The 18,825-nt window shown below is 30.4% G+C and overlaps 3 protein-coding genes across 4 annotated transcripts; 1 reads left to right on the top strand and 2 right to left on the bottom strand.

Moving 5' to 3' along the window:
* Nucleotides 1-4,156: 4,156 nt before the first annotated feature.
* LOC111693602 (histidine-rich glycoprotein-like) lies at nucleotides 4,157-6,350 on the bottom strand. The gene is made up of 3 exons (XM_023458677.1): nucleotides 6,282-6,350; nucleotides 5,567-5,619; nucleotides 4,157-4,442 (listed from the first exon to the last, which is right to left on the bottom strand). The coding sequence occupies exons 1-3, from the start codon at nucleotides 6,300-6,302 to the stop codon at nucleotides 4,157-4,159; spliced, it is 360 nt and encodes a 119-aa protein (XP_023314445.1). The 5' UTR covers nucleotides 6,303-6,350.
* A 4,162-nt stretch (nucleotides 6,351-10,512) lies between these two features.
* On the top strand, nucleotides 10,513-11,087 carry LOC111693617 (zinc finger protein 2 homolog; the record flags this gene model as incomplete). The annotated part of the gene is made up of 1 exon (XM_023458739.1): nucleotides 10,513-11,087. A coding segment is annotated over exon 1 (507 nt), but the record flags the coding sequence as incomplete, so codon positions are not given.
* Nucleotides 11,088-12,164: 1,077 nt separating this feature from the next.
* LOC106652869 (serine/threonine-protein phosphatase 6 regulatory subunit 3) lies at nucleotides 12,165-16,884 on the bottom strand. Of its 2 annotated transcripts, none has more exons than XM_023458734.1 (17): nucleotides 16,784-16,884; nucleotides 16,458-16,577; nucleotides 16,252-16,331; nucleotides 16,020-16,171; nucleotides 15,791-15,912; nucleotides 15,543-15,713; nucleotides 15,310-15,473; nucleotides 14,995-15,241; nucleotides 14,780-14,932; nucleotides 14,586-14,699; nucleotides 14,438-14,502; nucleotides 14,180-14,357; nucleotides 13,996-14,070; nucleotides 13,794-13,921; nucleotides 13,431-13,672; nucleotides 12,455-12,857; nucleotides 12,165-12,264 (listed from the first exon to the last, which is right to left on the bottom strand). In XM_023458734.1, the coding sequence occupies exons 2-17, from the start codon at nucleotides 16,515-16,517 to the stop codon at nucleotides 12,231-12,233; spliced, it is 2,388 nt and encodes a 795-aa protein (XP_023314502.1). In that variant the 5' UTR covers nucleotides 16,518-16,577; nucleotides 16,784-16,884; the 3' UTR covers nucleotides 12,165-12,230. The 2 variants fall into 2 exon arrangements, with proteins under 2 accessions (XP_023314502.1, XP_014227511.1); XM_014372025.2 differs by having other exon boundaries at nucleotides 16,660-16,866.
* Between the last annotated feature and the right edge of the window lie 1,941 nt (nucleotides 16,885-18,825).

Consider the following 18,825-nt stretch of genomic DNA (forward strand, 5'->3'; position numbering starts at 1 on the left):
TTCAGAAATTTAGCTTAATTTCATTTAGTTGATGTCCTCGTAAGAGAACATAATATCGAGTTAATATTACTGACGTTTTTGGAGGAGTTAACAGCAACCATTATGAACATTTTTTAATTTCATTAAAATAAATTTACGAAAAATTGGTTACAGCTGAAAAAAGTACCAATGCACTTACTGTCTACGTACGCTTTTTATGACACGTTTTTTGGACTTATTTTTTGTAACCGAGTTGTCTGATCCATTAAAATCACGTGTAAATTATGAAAAATTCCAATGATAAAAATTAATCGATTTTGCGTTCGGTTCGTGCTGTGAGCCCTTATTTTGAAAAAAAAATATAAATTCTGAGTTCTCTAGAGGGGTGGTATCTTAATTATAAAACGATATAAAAAGCAACTAGTCCATTTAAAATAAAACAACTTTTTTCCAAGAATTTTGTGTACGGACGTATACGCACGCGTACACAGACATTGTTCAGAGATTCGATCCCATTTCTAAAATTAGCAATGAAAATAGATTTGAGCCTCTGGTTACTTAAGTCGTTTTCGAACCTGTCACGGGACTATATTCGTATATGAGAGAGCAAAGTTCTGCAAAATCTGAAAGATCTAGGCGTGGCGAATAAGACCTAATATTCTTATCCACATCTATTAGATTGAAGGAATATTCCTTGCCTGCTTAATACGCTCTTTTTTGGAAGCATTCAAGTCTCTATTGTATAGTCCATTATTAGTTATGCTCAATAAAGCAGGTTAAATTCTTGGAAAGTTTGTTGATGGCTAATAAGATAATTAATTCGTAGAGAATTAATAGATGGCGAAAAAAGATAAGGTAGTACGAATCATTAACACTACTACATCGTCGTTACATTAGACGTTACGGATGTAGTACTTAACTCGGAAAATCGGTTGATAATCATGTATTGTTTACAACTGCCTCACTATTTTCTAGTTGATCGGCTATTTTGAAAAAAAAACACTGAGATAAAAACGGTTTAAAATTTACAAAAAGGCGATGTGAATTACTGATGTAATATTTTTTTACAGAAACAATTTCTAGGCACGATTGACACTCACAATTTCTCGCATTTAGATTTGTACGCAGAATTTAACGAATTCGTTTTGTCGAACGTTTTCATTTCGAGATTACAAATTCGAATAAATTTTACTCAAATTTCGATAAAATCTTCAACTGAGCCCCCTTATATCCCTCCAAGTTGTTCGTGCAGCGAAATAACTTTGATAATTATATTAATTAAAAATATTTTAGAACTATCTAATAGTTAAAGAAAATGTCTCTTTTGGTTGCTGAAACTCTGAAGCTTTATTGCTGAGAGTTTTGAAAAAAATAATATTTTTAAAAATTAATAGCTTCTTTCAAAGTTCGAACGTAATATAACTTTGATTAAATTTCTGAAAAATTATTTTTGTATAAAATTAACAGCGAAGATATTAAAAACTCAGATTGTAAATGCACAATAAATTAAAATAAATATTTGAATAAATATTTTCGAGCATTTGAAAAAAGACACTACAGTTTCCAATCTAATCAGAATACTGCATGTTGGTACATTTAAGAATTTTTTCAATACAGAATAATATTTATTTGAATTTTCTACTTTTATATAGTTTAATAAATGCCACACGATACATACTTTTTCAATTTGTTATTGATAGAAATTTAATGTAAAGTCGACAACTCTTTAAGTCTAAAACAACTATCAAGAGTACTCAATTGAGAGATTAAAGGTAAATAGCGATCTTTCTTTTAATAACTGTTTACCATTCTCTATTAGGGAGTCGTGCTTGAAATTTATAGATATACAAAATGCACGTTTTCTCAATAGTTCTGCGTTATTTTTCTAGGAGTTTTTTATAACTATAAATTGAAAACATGATTTTCGAATAGATGTAAAACTTTTTAGATCTCTCAAACAGTACGTCATATTTTCTAACTCGTAATAATTTCAAAAAAGTATCTATTCGGTGGCCGTATAGCGTATGTAAAGACAATAAATGCCTTTGATTGTTTGGCTTATGACGTTAAGTATTGTAGAAGTTTGCGACACTCGTACCTCAGGGGACACTTGACGGTTTGGTATGGTTGAATCATGGAGTTTGGATACTATTTATAGCCCTGCCAGAAAGTGTCCTCTATGACACGAGCATTGTACGATATCGTGTGAAATTCAGTCACGAACTACTATAAATGTACATTTAATGTCTATGTACTATTTTCATAAGTAAAAAATGTAAAATCTGTTTAAAGATAATTCTGTTTATTCAAAGAAATATTTATAAAAATATAGTTTGACAAGTCTTCGTGTAGGTAGAACTTGAACTTTATCTTTAAGCCACATATTTTGTAATTCGTATTTTAAAAAATTTCAATAATCTGCGGTGTGATGAGAATATTTGATGGGTTTATTAGAGTACGATGAAGTGTAAAAAAATTTTCTAAAAAAGTTGTAATTTTTGAAATAATATTTTATAATTTTTTGTAATATATTATATTATTTTATAATATAATACTAAAATTTGAAAACAAGAAAAACATGAATCGAGAAACGAGGTTTTCTAACACTGATGAGTTAGAAAATGCACGTTTTGGGCATGAAGGTTTGAGATTTTCTTCTGGAGAAAAAGTACTTAGCACCTTTATTATGTTTGGAGAAACAAATTTGTTGGGCTTGCAATCGAGTATATAAGCAAATTATATATCAAAGAAAATTGTTAATTATGTCAAATATTCATAGTTACTTGTACACTATTGTGAAGGTTTTAACAGTGCATACTTGATGTACGACAATTTTTTACTTTATTCGTAATTCTATGTTATATTTTAACATGTATGTAATATAATAAATAAAGATTGAGAAAAAATGTTTGACCCTGATTTATTTTAATACAAACATTACTAAAACTTATGAAATTTTTATCCAGACAAACCATCGTAATTACGTAAAAAGCGCACATCATTTTGCATCCTCACAATTAATAATTCGAAAAAATATTGTCTAGGTCTGCTGCAATATGTTAGATACTAATAAAATGGGGAATTTCAAGTTAAATCAAGGTAAGAAGGGATTTATAGTTCAAATTTATTTTTGCAAACATTTATGTTCAGTATAACATTTTTTTTGGTCATTAATGTTATTGGGTAAAATCTGGGTCTTTAGAAAATCTTTAGAGAGATACCAAATTTTAAGGTGAAAAAAAGTCGAACAAGTTCCATAAATTTTTATTACAGTTTATTCTTAAGCAATTAAATTCTTATGTCAATTACAACATGTTGTACAAAGTAAAATAGTCAAAGTTTGTAGCCACGTACTCGGCGATATTCAATATCGATTCCTCAGCACCACTTTGGATTTATATAAGTCTTACAATCAAACAGTTTTCAATGCAGTAAGTAGAAAACGGGTAGAAGCGTACATTAATTTACATCTAAAAATATAATTTTTCATTTGACAGTCCTTCGGCAAAAATATGATATATAAATTATCGATCATCACCAAAAATCGATAACAATATAGTATTTAGTCGGTTGATGTTTTCTTCGAGAAATGAATTTGAACTACGTTAAGAGGAAATAGTAGATTATGCATTAAAACATGGTGTCTCATATGCTTTTTTTAAAAATCTCCATTAAATGCAGAAAATTCATTCACAAAACGCTTATTAGAATTCGCTATAAAAAAAAAAATTCAATTTTGATCAGCGGTTTTGGTAATATAAATTCATTTTAATTTTTGCCTATCAAGTTATTGTATCTACTTATCTTACTGGTTGATGGAGGAATGATAATAATTTTTGAGATTCGAAAATGTATCGTGCAAACATAGTTCTACGTAGTATTCAATAGATATAAAAGGTAGGAAAATGTTTTGAAAGTAATACACATTAACAAAAGATCATCTAAATACCTCTTTCATGATGCATTAGAATCTTTCATGATCTTGATTGAGAATTTTTTTTTGAGTTTTTTTTATTTTGAATTATAAATTTATACGTAAAGCTGAAGTATTACTAGGTGATTTTTAGTGCATTTTTGATGAAAGACGGTAAAAAAACAGAGTTATTATCGAGACAAATTTTTATAAAAATACTGTACGATAATGCAGTAAATGATTATCTAATTTCGGGCCATTTATTTAAGACCAACCCTGGTGGTGGTGAGACTCATGATGATGATGAACGGGTAGAGATTCGTGATGATGATGAACGGGTATATGCACAGGAACATGTATTGGGACATGCACCTTTTCCACGACTTTCTCAACGACAGGATAAGGTACAGGAACTTCGATTTTTTTCACATGATGAACTGGCACCGGTACTTGTACCTTTTCTATTTTAGTCACTGGAATGTGGACCTTTTTTACATGATGATGATGCACGGTATGTATCTTATATGGCACGTGGATTCTCACATGTTCACTAGAAGAACAATTTATAATTATTTTAGCTCACAATTTAATACTCTAGAACATACTAGATACATCGACTACGTGTCCCCCCATATAAGCACCTATGCAAAATTTACTTTCTATTTTTCGCTAATTAATTTAGTAATTCAAAACAAAAAATTACCGATTCACTCAACTACTCTGATTACCGATGGGATGTGGCTTTTACACAAACAAAAACCGTAATTAAATAATGCTTAATCCAGCAGACAAAAACTACCGATGTCAATGCTCATGTACGTGCACGACCTTTGAAAAAATTCCTGTGAGAGACGAATTTTCACGTTTTCAATAATAAAAAGAGGTTTGAAGAAAAGCCATATTTAATTTTTATCGTTCTAGGCAGTCAAATCGTTAAAAATTGCTTTGTTATACGAGATTTCCGCGTTTTGAATGTAGCCAGATGCATAATTTTCCAATATAATTTTTAGAGACAAATACGAAATTTGACGGGCAATCATTTTTTTAGCACTTTCGAAATGTAGAATATTTAATGTACTGTCCTTTTCAAAAACCAAGTCCGCGAATGCGGCCAGGGTCGGTAAAAGTACTAACTGTATGTCACGCATCGGCCGCATGCATCAAACAGGAGCAAAAAGACTTTCCCCGCTCACGAGCGCCAACCTAAGTCACTGCACTAAAGACTCGATTGCGGCAGTCTATAATCCTAGGATTATCGCGTTCGGTCGCTTGCCCGATTTTTCCAGACTTATTCCCCAACCCAAGCGCGTCTAAATAAGTTTCATTTTAATTATATAAAGCAGCCAAGTTACATAAAGTTTTTCATAAATATGCATTTCAAAATTAACATTTTTGGATAAATGTTGTTGTGTAGTCTGAAAAAGTTTGTTTTTAAAGTGCAAGAAGAAAATGAACGAATTTAAATTTTTTCATGTTCATGTTACTGCATTAGAACTTGTGACACGATGATTGAATTTATTTGAAATCACTTTTTCATGAGATATTATGTGTATTCTAACATAGCGTACAGCATATAACTGATACGTAACAGTGAAATGGAAAAATGAATGTGTTTTTCATAACTCAGTTGTAGTATTTGAATAAAATGATTAAAATAAATCTTGGTTTACTTACTGGTGGTCTCCAGGTTTGGCTATTACTCCCACAAAAACCATGCATGCAAAAAACTGTAATTAAGTGTCAGTTGTAGAAAACTATTTTTTTATTTGTGTTAAACTATTTTGCTTTGTTTTACTTAGTTTTACTTTTTTATTATAAGTTGTGATTTAAAAAAGCTAATGATTGAATGTCTGAGTGATACAAGCCAATAAAGTCAAACAAATGAATTTTACATAGCATGTTGTTTTTTTGTACCAATACTGCTCTTTTAGAATAAAGAATAATTTATTATATAAATCATTTTGTACTTAAATATTATCAAGAATATATCAAATTAATCTCAAATTATTAGTTTAAAAATACTGAAGAGAGTCAGGTTGTCAAGATGAATATACAAATAAGTACAAGTACGTTAAACAAAAGAAACTTGCTGCAATATTTTGCATATGAACTTTGTTTTACTTTTTATATAAGTATTCTTAAAATATAGCTTTATTTTTATTATTAAATATAGAAAAGAAAAGAAATTATTATATTATATCCAAAAATAAAAGTTGTAATTTTTAAAAGGTATGTATTCAATATAAATCATTTTTTAAGTTTCTTTAAAATCAGCTTGTATCATTTAATACTTTTGACTAAGATCTACACAATAAAATTTATTGAGTAAACAGAATAAAGCTAGCACAAAAATAAAATATCAATAAAGTATAAATCTAAAGAAACTTACAATAATCTGGAAAAACTGCATGTTGAAATGTTTTTAAAAATTATTAATGTCGATAAAACCCAAACATGCAGCTCGAGTATATCTGAATCAATCTTCATCAAATGTAATGTATTTATAAAGATTTATAACTTGTAGTTGGCATAGCGTGTACTGCCCCAAAATAGTGGGGAGCAATGATAGTTCATGGAAGGGGCCTTGATCCTTATGTAAAGCCCATGAGGTATAATACTGAGTCCAATTATATAAAATTAAGTTGTCACTTAATATATGTATTTTATGTTTAGCTTTTTTTGGGGGGAAAGAATTCTAGTTTTGGTATATTTTTTACAAAAACTATTTTTGACAATGTGTAAGAATAATATTTAAATTCAATGATCATAATTTAATAATTCAGTAGAAACATGTAGAATTTTCGGGCAACAGGTTTTTTTTCATTAAAAATCGAACTTGTAAACGAAGATACAAGTTTAATGAAATATGATTTTCATTCAAACCCTCTTGAAACTTTGTATATGCAATTAAAATGCTCAAATAATTGCCATAAGGATTCATGTATCATTTGCAAGCGCACTTGAATATAGAGAAAGTTATAAGGAAGTGATACTGAACTGTAAGAGTATTTATAATGCTCGGATATACTTGCGCAAGATAATACTTTTCCTATTCAACACGTTTCACGTACTTAAATTATGCGAATGTAGACTTTCTTGTAGTTAACATAATTGTACCTTTTACTGCAGTAATTTTATTTATAACTTAAAATATTTAATACCGCTTTGACGATGGGAAAATACATTCTTCTTCAGCAAATACGAACTATTATTACATTTTAGTGTTTACGATGTTTACGATTTATAATTTACAACTTCAACCGTTAGCTAAGAAGGGAGCAGCGCCCTCTCCTCACTCAGTCGTTGCATGATATCATTTTAAATCGGATAGTTATAATTTTCTTCCACTCCGTCCCCTGGCTAATTATGAATGCGCAGTACATAAAAGAATATCTGCTTAAATATAATAGAAATATTTCATATAACATACAATAATTATAGAAATCATGAGTAAAGTATTTTAAAAGTTTTAGGAATATATTTGCATACATTTGGCAAAAAATCGGGCATAATTATTCAGGTTGTAAATTACATAAGTGTTGGTTAAAATAAATAATTTTAAAATTGTCTTGTTCGTTTTTGCATATAAAGTTGTCTTACAATTAAATTTTTATTTGAAAAATGTTATATTCAAAGCGCAGATTGCGGAGTGGAATTTGTACGATACTTATAGATCTTTTTCTTACCAATAAATTTACCTGTGCTAAATTATTTCATTTTCTGATTAGGAAACAGCAAAAAAGTTTCTTCGAAATATTTTTATGCGTTTTTAATAAATATTTCGATTTTAGCCTTAGATTTTAAAGTTTTCGGTATCTCTAGATTTTTGAATTGTTTCTTCAATGTCAAGTTTTTATTTGAGAAACGATTTAAAACGTTATTGTTGAGATTCGTGTATAAATAAAAGTAAGAAAAAGTAAGAGTGCAAAAAAAATCTCTGAAAACTATCGTAATATATTGATATATATTCAATTTAATTTTTCTTCAGATTAATAACAAAATCATTATTCAAAGTCAAGTGCATTATACTACACATTTGGAAAGTTAATCATCAATTATTAATTAATAATGCTTCGTCGAAGTAAATATTTAAATTATTAATATTAGTTACACGGGTACTCTAAAAATTCATTCGTTGTGCAAATATCACGATTTTATTCACCATAATGCTTGTAGAAATGTAGAAATGATGCAATTATAGAAAGTAGTGTAGCTCATTCAAACATAAAATAACTGCGTGTATACACAATCATTATAACATCACGATTCATTTTGAGAGGTTTTATTTACACTGTTTATTATTTCTATGATTCTATTTTTGTATTATCTATCTTTCGTAATTTAATTAAAAAGTGGTGGCAATTAGTCTCATTCACAAATGCCAAGTAAAGATTTTATAATTTTAAAAAACTTTAAGATACTATCATAAAGAATTTTGTGGAAAATGTTTAACAAACTTATTGGAAATTTTTAGTTCCCCAAAAGCATTGTAGACTAATGTTTTGAATTTTTTGAAAATCATACGTGCAGCACCGGTAATGTGAAACTCTCTACTCGTAAATTTCGAGTTTAATGTAGATTCAGACATTTGAATATTTTTTTGTTGTTCAAACGATGAGTGATTTTATAACGTTTCAAAAGAAATTATAATTCTGCTCCTTCGAGGGGTTAAGTTAATTTAAAAATTTAACATGTTATTTAAGTGAAAACAAAAAAATTAAATTATGCATTATTATGATTTTTACTTGATTCATCTAGCTGATACGAAGATAAAATTCAGTCGTGGCTCGTACGAGTTTTTCAAGCTGGTAAATTTTGAAAATTGATTTAATAAATTTGAAAGATTTAATTTCGAATCGTTTGTCGATCCATAATGAAAACATATTTAAGTTTAGACATGTCGGCGAAGTGGTATTAAATCTTCAATTAAAGTAAAAAAACAGTGTAATCTCTACCTTGTTACACGTGATGCGCGTATATAATAATTACATAAACATAAAAAGTTATGCACTTGCCTACTATCTAAAGTACATAATTCTAAGTTATGTATCTAGTTAACCGACTTTTAGATATTTATCTAACTTTGAATTAACAATTCTTCGATGTAAAATTCAAATTATCATTGGTTAAAAAATGCTCACCTCTTACATAAAATTCTATACCATTTCTCCTGTCGATTATCGTAGATAAAATCCAACATAAGATCTTGATGTATATGTAAAATTTATGCGAGTTTTTTGTTTGGGTAGTTTTCCGAAATATATACTAGACTGAATACATATTTTTCATATTGGCGCCATTTTATTTAACTAATGTGAGGTTTATTCAAAACTTACAACTCACGTTGTTGGTATATTATTTATTTTGAATATGTAAACATTGCATTTAATAATAATCCTATTAAATGAAGACTGAAAAATGACATGGTACACATATTTCATTAATCTATAATTATTCATTTTTTATTTTTTATCCGAACTTTTCGAACCTTGTAGCGTATATACTTGTCGCATCATATATTAGGAACTATAACAATATTTTCTAATAGAATCATATTTATACAGATAAATCGATACTTTAGTTGTAAACAAAATGATAATAATCGATTTTGACATCGTCCCTCAATACACTGATCATATTTATTGGTAACATAAATTAGTTTAAATGTTGCTCCCGATGAAACAAGTCGTTATATACCTAATATAAAATTTACTCATTCAATTTTTGTGACACCAAGTAGAAGGATCCATCGTTTAATTTATGCATCGGAATGGATAATAATGAGAAGAAATCCGAAGATGTTGTCTTAAATGATAATTTAAGTGAACTTGACATTGTTTCTTCCAACGACAAACAAAACGTTTGTGATATTCGTCAGGACTTATTTACGTTAGAATCAAGCATGATAACACACCGAAAATCAATTCATATTGATCAAAAAAGTTACGAATGTGACAAATGCGAACAAAAATTTGAGTTTCGAAGTCATTTGAGTAGACACCAAATATCAGTACACAAAGGACGCAATGATTTTTCATGTGACAGTTGCGAAAGGAAATTTGTGAAAAAATCGAGTTTGCTTACACACCAAAAATTAGTACATAAAGATCACGAAGATTTCACGTGTAACAAGTGCAGGAAAAAATTTGAAAATAAACCAACTTTACTCAAGCATAACAAAATATTCCACGAAGTTTTCAAAGATTACTTATGTGAAAAGTGCGCGAAGAGATTTGGAAATAAAAAGAGTTTGCTCTTGCACATAAAAATAGTCCATGAACATTTCAAAGATTTCGCATGCGACGAATGTGATGAGAAATTTAGAAAAAAATCATATTTGCTATTTCACCTGAAGACAGTCCACAAGAGTCCCAAAGATCACTCATGTAACAAATGCGAGAAGAAATTTGGATATCAATGGATTTTGCGTGTACACCAAAAGACAGTCCATGAGGGTCGCAAAGATTTTGCATGCAGCAATTGTGATAGGAGATTTACACAAAAATCGCATTTGCTAACACACCAAAGAACGGTTCATGATGGTCGCAAAGATTACGCATGTGACAGGTGTGAAAAGAAATTTGGACAAAAGGCACATTTGATCAGGCACCAAAAAACAGTTCACGAGGGTTGCAAAGATTACGCATGCGACAAATGCAAGTGGAAATTCGGAAGTAAATATAAATTGATGAGGCACCAAAGACTAGTCCATAACGGTCTCAAAGATTATGAATGCAACAAGTGCCAAAATAAGTTTGGACAAAAATCAGATTTGCTTAAACACCAAAGGACAGTACACGAAGGTCGAAAAGATCACGCGTGTGACAAGTGCGAGAAGAAATTTGGGGATCGAAGCAATTTGATTAAACACCAAGAGATAGTCCACGAGGGTTGCAAAGATTTCGCATGCGACAAATGCGATAAGAAATTTGGCGAAAAATCGAAATTGAACAGGCACCAAAAGACGATACACGAAGGTCACAACGGTTTTGCATGCAAAAATTGTGAGCAAAAGTTTGTCGAAAAAAGGAAATTGATGAGACATCAAATGACAGTACACGAAGGTCGCAAAGATTTCACGTGCGACAAGTGCAAAAAGAAATGCAGAGATCAAACAGATTTGACCAGGCACCAAAAGATAGTCCACGAAGGTTTCAAAGATTTTGCATGCGACAAACGCGATAAGAAATTTGGCGAAAAATCGAAATTGATCAAACATAAAAAAATAGTTCACGAAGGTCGAAAAGATCACGCGTGTGACAAGTGCGAGAAGAAATTTGAACAAAAATCAGATTTGTTGAAGCACCAAAGAACAATCCACGAAGGTCGCAAAAATTACGCATGCGATAACTGCGAGAAGAAATTTGGACTTAAACAGCATTGGCTTGTCCACCAAAGGACAGTACATGATGGTCGCAAAGATTTTGCATGTGATAAGTGCAATAAAAAATTTGGATATAGACAGCATTTCCTCTTGCACCAAAAGACTGTCCACGAAGGCCGGAAAGATTTCGCATGTGACAAGTGTGAGAAGAAATTCGGAAGAAAACTAGACTTTTTGAAGCACCATAAGACAGTTCATGAGGGTCGCAAAGATTATGCATGCGACAAATGCGAGAAGAAATTCGGACACAAATTGTATTTGCTCAAGCACCAAAAAACAATTCATGAAGATTTTAAAAACTACGCATGAGAGAAGTGCCAGAAGAAATGATGATTGACTATTGTATATATGTATAGATATTTGTAATAAAATTTTAATATGTTTAAATAAAATTTTCGTAAAAATGGAGCCTGGTTGATTCAGTCTTACTAGTACTATTAATTACTACCCTCCAGCATTTTTAGCTACTTGGTTCCTGCAGCTCTTCTATGCAGCGATGAGCCCAGAGTCTTTTTCACATCTTGTTCGGAGCTATGAATGGAACGAGGATTCACATAATGATAAGCTAAATAAATTGATCAAGCGTGAACTAGTGAAAGATTTTGATGAATTTGCTGAAAGACTGATTATTTCCACTACAAAATAAGTGATCGATAATGATATTAACGACGTAATAATTTAATTTAAACCATAAAATGTTTCCTGTATTTTTCCAAATTAGTAAAAGATGGTTTTATCACAATGGTTTTATTCTTTTTTTGGTACTTTTAAATGTTTTTTCAACATATTGATTATGTATAAATTGGTAAGTTTGTTCTTTCAGACAGCTATTTAGTATAATGGGAAAAGTACAAGGCTATTCAAAAATTTTTAGTGGAATTAATTCTACCGTTTATTTTTATTATATTTAACAGTTTGTTAACAAAATTGAACAATTTTTTAAATGAACATTTTTCAACTTTTGGGTAGTTCTTCTGTTTGAGGTGGTCTGAAAATAAAAGTTTTTTATATGAAATTAACTGACAGAAAACGGTATCTTAAGATTAACAGTAATTCTGTTTGTTATACCACATTCTAACGAAGCTCATCAGTAAAATCTTACACATTAATCAGCTTCATGAATTGGTCAATAAAGAGAATTAATGTTACTCTACTTTTTACATTATTATTTTAAATACCGGCCGTCCGTTTCGGTTGCGTTTGTGTTGCTGTCTGGAACGATTTCTGAAGATTTTTCATCACTTGAATCGGACGAACGAGAAAGATTTTCGTCTTCAAAATCTAATGGAGCATTATGTGTCAAATTTGGTTCATTTGTGACTATTGAGGAATCGGCGTCAATGATTGGTGACAATAGTTCGGATTTAACTGGATTTTCTGGCTCAGCTGGTACATTAACTATTTCTGCCTCTGGTTTTTCACATTGTGTTGAAGGTACTAAACCTTCTTCACAAGGCGCAGAACTAAACTCTTCGAAGTTGGCCCATCCAGTTTGCTCAACAGGTTCAACCGTATTTGAACTCCAAAGATTGATAGGGGATGATGCATCTCTCATCGATAAAGATTTCATTTGACCCCAAACTAAAAAAATTAATTTTTAAATATATTCGCATCAGGGGTTGCTAGAGACTTTCAATTTTAGCAAATAGCAATCTGTTTGATTCTACAACAGATAAGTGTGAGTACATTTTGTTCAAAATTTCACAATAAAAACCACGTTTTTGATTAAGTGTTCCTAAATGGAATAAACCTAGTTCGGAGCAGCGCAGTAAACTAACTGAAAACATATCTAAAAATCAACGCTTCATTTGGAGATCTTGATATGAAATTACGTAAAATGATCTGGATGTTTGGAAAAAATGTTGTGTTATTCCTAAATAAAAAACTGCTTTGATTATGCTCCAACATACTTAGACGTAAGACGGTTTACAATTATAGGCAGCCGTTTACAGTTTAAGCATAAAAATAATCGAAATATTTCAATCAATATACAACGCATCAAAAAAATAAAATAAAAAAAAGTAAATAAAAAATTGCCTCACTTGTGTACCGTGGTATTTCTAATTAAGACATCAGGAAATATTTACTAAGATTTTTGCAGTCAAGGAAGAGGTACGCATATGTTGGACTGAAAAATTTAATAAAATAACTTACGATCAGTGGAATTATCTTCCATGCCAAAATCTCTAGAACCTTCGTCTTCGTCCGAAGAGCTTGAACTATTCTTCTCATTTTTCAACCAATCAGATTGGTCGGTATTGCAGTCATGACTTTGTCCCCATTGCATAGCACTACTAACATCATCGCAAATATTATTAAATATTTCTTGGCTTTTCAGAAATTCAGAATCTTGGGATAAGTTAAGAGATTGTTGATTCATTTGTTCCAAAGAGTTCCTGTAATGTAAAAATAATAAAATTCTAAATAATGTATGATTGATAAAAGTAACGGCACCAGTACTAAGCCATTCCATCTAGACAACTTTATTATTAACAAATTAAATAGCATATTTCTTACATTTCTGCATCAACGTCATGAAACTTATCAGATTGGAAGTTGAAATAACAATTCTCTGCTTCTAATATTGGTTGATAACAACTAACATTAGAAGATGCATTCGGTTGGTCTTGAGAATTCATGAAGGACTAAAATTAATAATAAATAATTAATTAATAGTTCGAATTTCTTTATCTATGATATTCATAAAATTTCTACATACTTCTTTCAACCATGTTAAAGTAGACATTGATGATGCATATTCATCGCCAGACGATTCTGTCAATTTGGGACTGCCCTGATATTAAAAGTAATATTTTAATTAGAACAATAAAAAAAATTAGCAATTTTTCGATGCGCTAATAAATTTTTTTGTTATTAACTCGTCTATTTATTTGTTTACTTACCAGAGACATTTTTTGATTTTCATTAGTATCATGTAACTTAGTTGATACAAAATCCTCCCATTTAGAAAAAACTGGTTCAGATAAATTTTTTTTTAAGAAAGAATTAAAATCATCATCTTCAGAGCATTTAATTAAAATATCATTAGCAATTACAACTAAGTGACCCTTGTTATCTTTCCTGTAAAAAGAAATGTTAAGATATGATAGTTTTCTAAAAATCAAAATGAAACTATATGGCTAAAGTGCTTTGTATTTTACCTTTTATTATAATCTTCATCCCAAACTTCGAGTAATCTTTCAATACATCTAGCTTTGATAAAAATCTGAAAAAAAGTCCAAAACAGAATAAGCATTAAATGTTACACATAATTTTATATAAAAAGACATTGATACTAAAGGTTTTTACATTATCAAATAGTTTGGCGTTAACATCAGAAGAGCTGCATTTTAATGCTAAAGACAAACATTTTTGCACTTGACTGTGCAAGAAATTATTCCATGAAAATTCAAAAAATAAATCCTGAAATAAATATTAATAGATAAATATTTAATAAAACATTAGTTATGTGAACAAGGTTTTACAAAATTAATTGTACTTACCAATAGAATACTAAAGGTATTCAATTCTGCAAATGCAGTTAAAATATCTAAATTTTGTGTTGAAAGAAGATTAACATATAATTTTAAAATGTACAATCGCGTCATTCCAAAAGGTTTCTCTACTAGACCAGCAGTAGTTTTTACAGATGCTTTCTGTAAAAAAAGATCAAAGATTTATTGATCCATAAGTAGTAGATATGTAATATCCAACTTACCACAGGTGGATCAATTAATAAGTTATTAAGTCGACTTATGTAAGGTATTATTACTGGGATAAATTTTTCACGCTCTTCATCTTCTACATGATTGTTAAATGGTGAACCATATCCATCAGTTGTCTCTGTGTCTTTTTCTTTTTTTTGACCCAAAATATTGTTCAAGACTCTAATTCCACCAACAATACTAGTTTCAACTTTTTCTTCCACTAAAATTGTGTCAAGAATTAAACGTATCGTTTCTTCACTGTAAAAGTATTTTAATTATTTCCATAGTACAGCAATTTTTAATAATGAAATTAAAAATGTATTTACGATTGCAATGTTTGCAGTATCAAAGTAGGTTGTTTCTCCATTTCCATTCGGGAATGTCTAATTATATCACACAAAAGTTGTGATGCATTTGTATGTTTTTCAGGATCAGAAGTTGGAGATAGTAATTTTATTAGACGTTGTATCAAATTTTGGTCATCTAACCACTAAAAAAATTAATTATAAACTGTATGAAATTTAAAAAACATTATATACTTCTTAATAGGATTCCTTACAGTAAAAATATTTTGACGCATCTCACTTCCTTCAATCTTGGTCAATAGAATCAATATTAAATCCATGATTGCAGAAGTTCCCAAGTGTTGCAGCAAAAGATCAACACAATTTTTTCGATTCTTCAAAGATTCCAAAACTTGTAGACATACAAACTGATATGAAAACCAATCCTTAACAAATAAAAAATCATTATAAAGTGATAAAATCATATTGGTAAAAACAAAAATTAAAAATATTTGATGATTACCTGATCTGAAGGCTGTCTTAATAATGCATGCAAAGTTTTGCTAAAAAATGAAGCCAATAATGGATTTAAAGGCTCTTCTCTATCTATGAAAGAGTATAACTTTGCCAACAAAACATCATTTCCTAAAATATTATTTATTTTAAAAAGAAGTACATTTTAAAAATAGTAATGCTAAAATTGAGTTAGGCTAAAAATGAAAATAAATTGTAGGTAAAAATCAAATAACAACCTGCTAATTTCTTAGTGAGCGGTGGCGAATCACATGTGAGTAATTCACAAGCTATATTTGAATATTTATATCTTTTGCGCTCTTCTAAGTCTGTAGATGGTTCAATAGTAATTAAATCAACCAATTCTTCTAAGATATCTGCTCTAGTTAAACTGCATTTTTGGAACAAGAGAATAAAAGTTTTATAAACTGGATTTCATGAAGGCATTGTAAGATTTCAATTTATACTTACAAATCTAATAACTTTTTATTTTGAGTTTTACATTCCTGTAAAATATCTTCAGCATCCATCAGTTTATTCAACGTTACATCCTGTAATAAATTTTAATTTCCAGTGATTACAAAAGTAACATAAAATAACATGCATTATGTAAATATATCTGTAATTTATATCTGTTATAATTAATTGTCAAATAAAAGCTAAAACATTACTGTTACCTCTTCATTAAGCAAATTTTCAATTTCTGCAGAAGGTGCATAGTTATTATGCCAAAACATGGTGGATGGTGAAATTGTATACCTCAAAAATTAAATACCACATCAACACTTATGCTGCAACTGTAAAATAAACATATTTCTTAATCAGAAGACTTCACTCACGTTTTCCCACAAAATAGGTTCTGAGATAAGGATCATTTACGTTGAATTAAATAATACGACGTTTAACAATGGTCAAGAATGATAAATCAAGAATATCAAAATAACGTTTAATATTTATATTGATTTTGAAAGATTATGTCATGTAAAATCTGGAATGACAGTACTTTTATTTTCCTTTACTGGCCCAAAACAGTCGTAGACACTTTACATGACACAGTTACACTGTAAGAACATCACTATACTGTTTATAATTTTACTTATGTGCTTTCGCCTTATGATGAATCTGTATCAGCTCGATAGGTAAATACAGCGTTGTAGGGGTCGCTCGTGTATTAAAGAAATCAGCAATAATAACAATAATATTCAGACGAGCATAGTCAGAGCCTCTAGTTCGCTGTTTTTACATTATTATGAGCAGTTGCAGCGGAATTATTATCATGCATAGTACAGCACACGGCTAATACAACCTCTAAAGTCTAAGCCGACCGAAACGGTGAAAAATAAAAAACAAAATTTATGCTGAATTATTAGTTCTGATTTTCGCATTTTGAAAATGCAGAGAAGGTGTACTCTAGGGCTGTGCGCTCGAAAAAACTCGACTCGTCGAGTTCGAGTTTTTTCCTCGAGTTCGAGTCGAGTACTCGATTTTTTTCGAATATTCGCAATATAATTAAGTTTTAAATAAGTAATGGTGAATCAACAGTCTCTAGACCCCTCTCTTTGTGTGTACATCATACATGCTTATAATGGGAAGTGAGATGAGGTGTGGTACTATTAAGGGCCCTCTATACACACTCAGTCGATAACAACTACGTAATTATTTTGTACCCATTTTATTTATTCTCTGGTCAACCATTGAACTTGAAACTTCGTGGGAGTGATTATGAAACTTATAAAAATGTGCCTCTGGAGCCAGTTTTCAATTAAATGACCGGTACTTTCAAACAAACTTGATTTTCTATTATCCTCCTTTTATAACCTCAAAAGTAACGTATTCTCAAACAATTAGTTAAAATGATTTTATTAAACATTTTATTGAAAACTGGCTCCAGAGGCACATTTTTATAAGTTTCATAATCACGCCCACGAAGTTTCAAGTTCAACGGTTGTCTAGAGAATAAAAAAAATGGGTACAAAATAATATCGGTATGTCGGTATTTGTCCGTCTGTATAGAGGAGCCTTAAGGGCCAGGCCTATCTCAGTCGGTATTTAGTACCGAACTATTTTGTCCTCATTTTTCTCAATGAATAGTTAATTAATCATTTCAAAACTTTGTAATAACGTTCAGAGGATTGACACAATTATGCCTGTTCTCTTGTTTTTCCGAAATTGTCAAAAATTTTAAGTAAATAGATTTTATTGATGTTTTTTGGTTTTCATAACCTCTGATTCCAAAAAATTTAATTTAAGTATGCTTATAAGACAAATCCTGGAAAACAAGAGCACAGGCATAATTATATCAATCTTCTGAACGTTACTTCGAAGTTTCAAGATAATTGATTCATTATTCGTGGAGAAAAATGAGGACAACATTTTTCAGTACGTCGGTAAGTAGCTGGTACTATCTCCAGCCCTTAAATTATTTTCTTCTTCCAGTTCTAGCCGCTGCGAATATCACACTTATAAGCATATACACAAAAAGAGAGGGGTCTAGAGACTGTTGATTCATCATTTAATTACTTAAAACTTAAATATATTGCGAGTATTCGAAAAAACTCGAGTACTCGACAAAAAATCGAGTATTCGAAAAAACTCGGGTACTCGAATTTTCCCGACTAGAATCGCCGAGTTCGAGTCGAGTAAAACTCGAAAAATCGGATACTCGCACAGCCCTAGTGCGGAAAACCCAAGCTATCAAGACGCGGTATATAGAAGTAAGAGAGAAAGAGAGAGAGAGAGAGAGAGAGAGAGAGAGAGAGAGAGAGAGAAAAAGAGAGAAAACGAGTGCGGAGAACCCTAATTACCTTTACTTTGGTACATTCAAAAGTTCTCAAAGAAACCTTGAACAAAAGATATAGTGGTTTTAAGTTTCAAACAACCGGATTGTAAGAGAGACTCTGGTGAATCAGAATACAAGCGAAAGCAGAAGGAATCTCTCCGACGTCCGCGTAATACCTATAAATATACCGCCAAACACAGGTCAAGCGTCACTCGTCAGTTAGCTTTCAACAGCCAAGCAGTGAAGACACGCTCGTTCCCCGCTTG

The sequence above is a fragment of the Trichogramma pretiosum genome, unplaced genomic scaffold (genome assembly GCF_000599845.2).
Source record: "Trichogramma pretiosum strain Unisexual culture from Peru unplaced genomic scaffold, Tpre_2.0 scaffold115, whole genome shotgun sequence".
Lineage (NCBI taxonomy): Eukaryota > Metazoa > Arthropoda > Insecta > Hymenoptera > Trichogrammatidae > Trichogramma > Trichogramma pretiosum.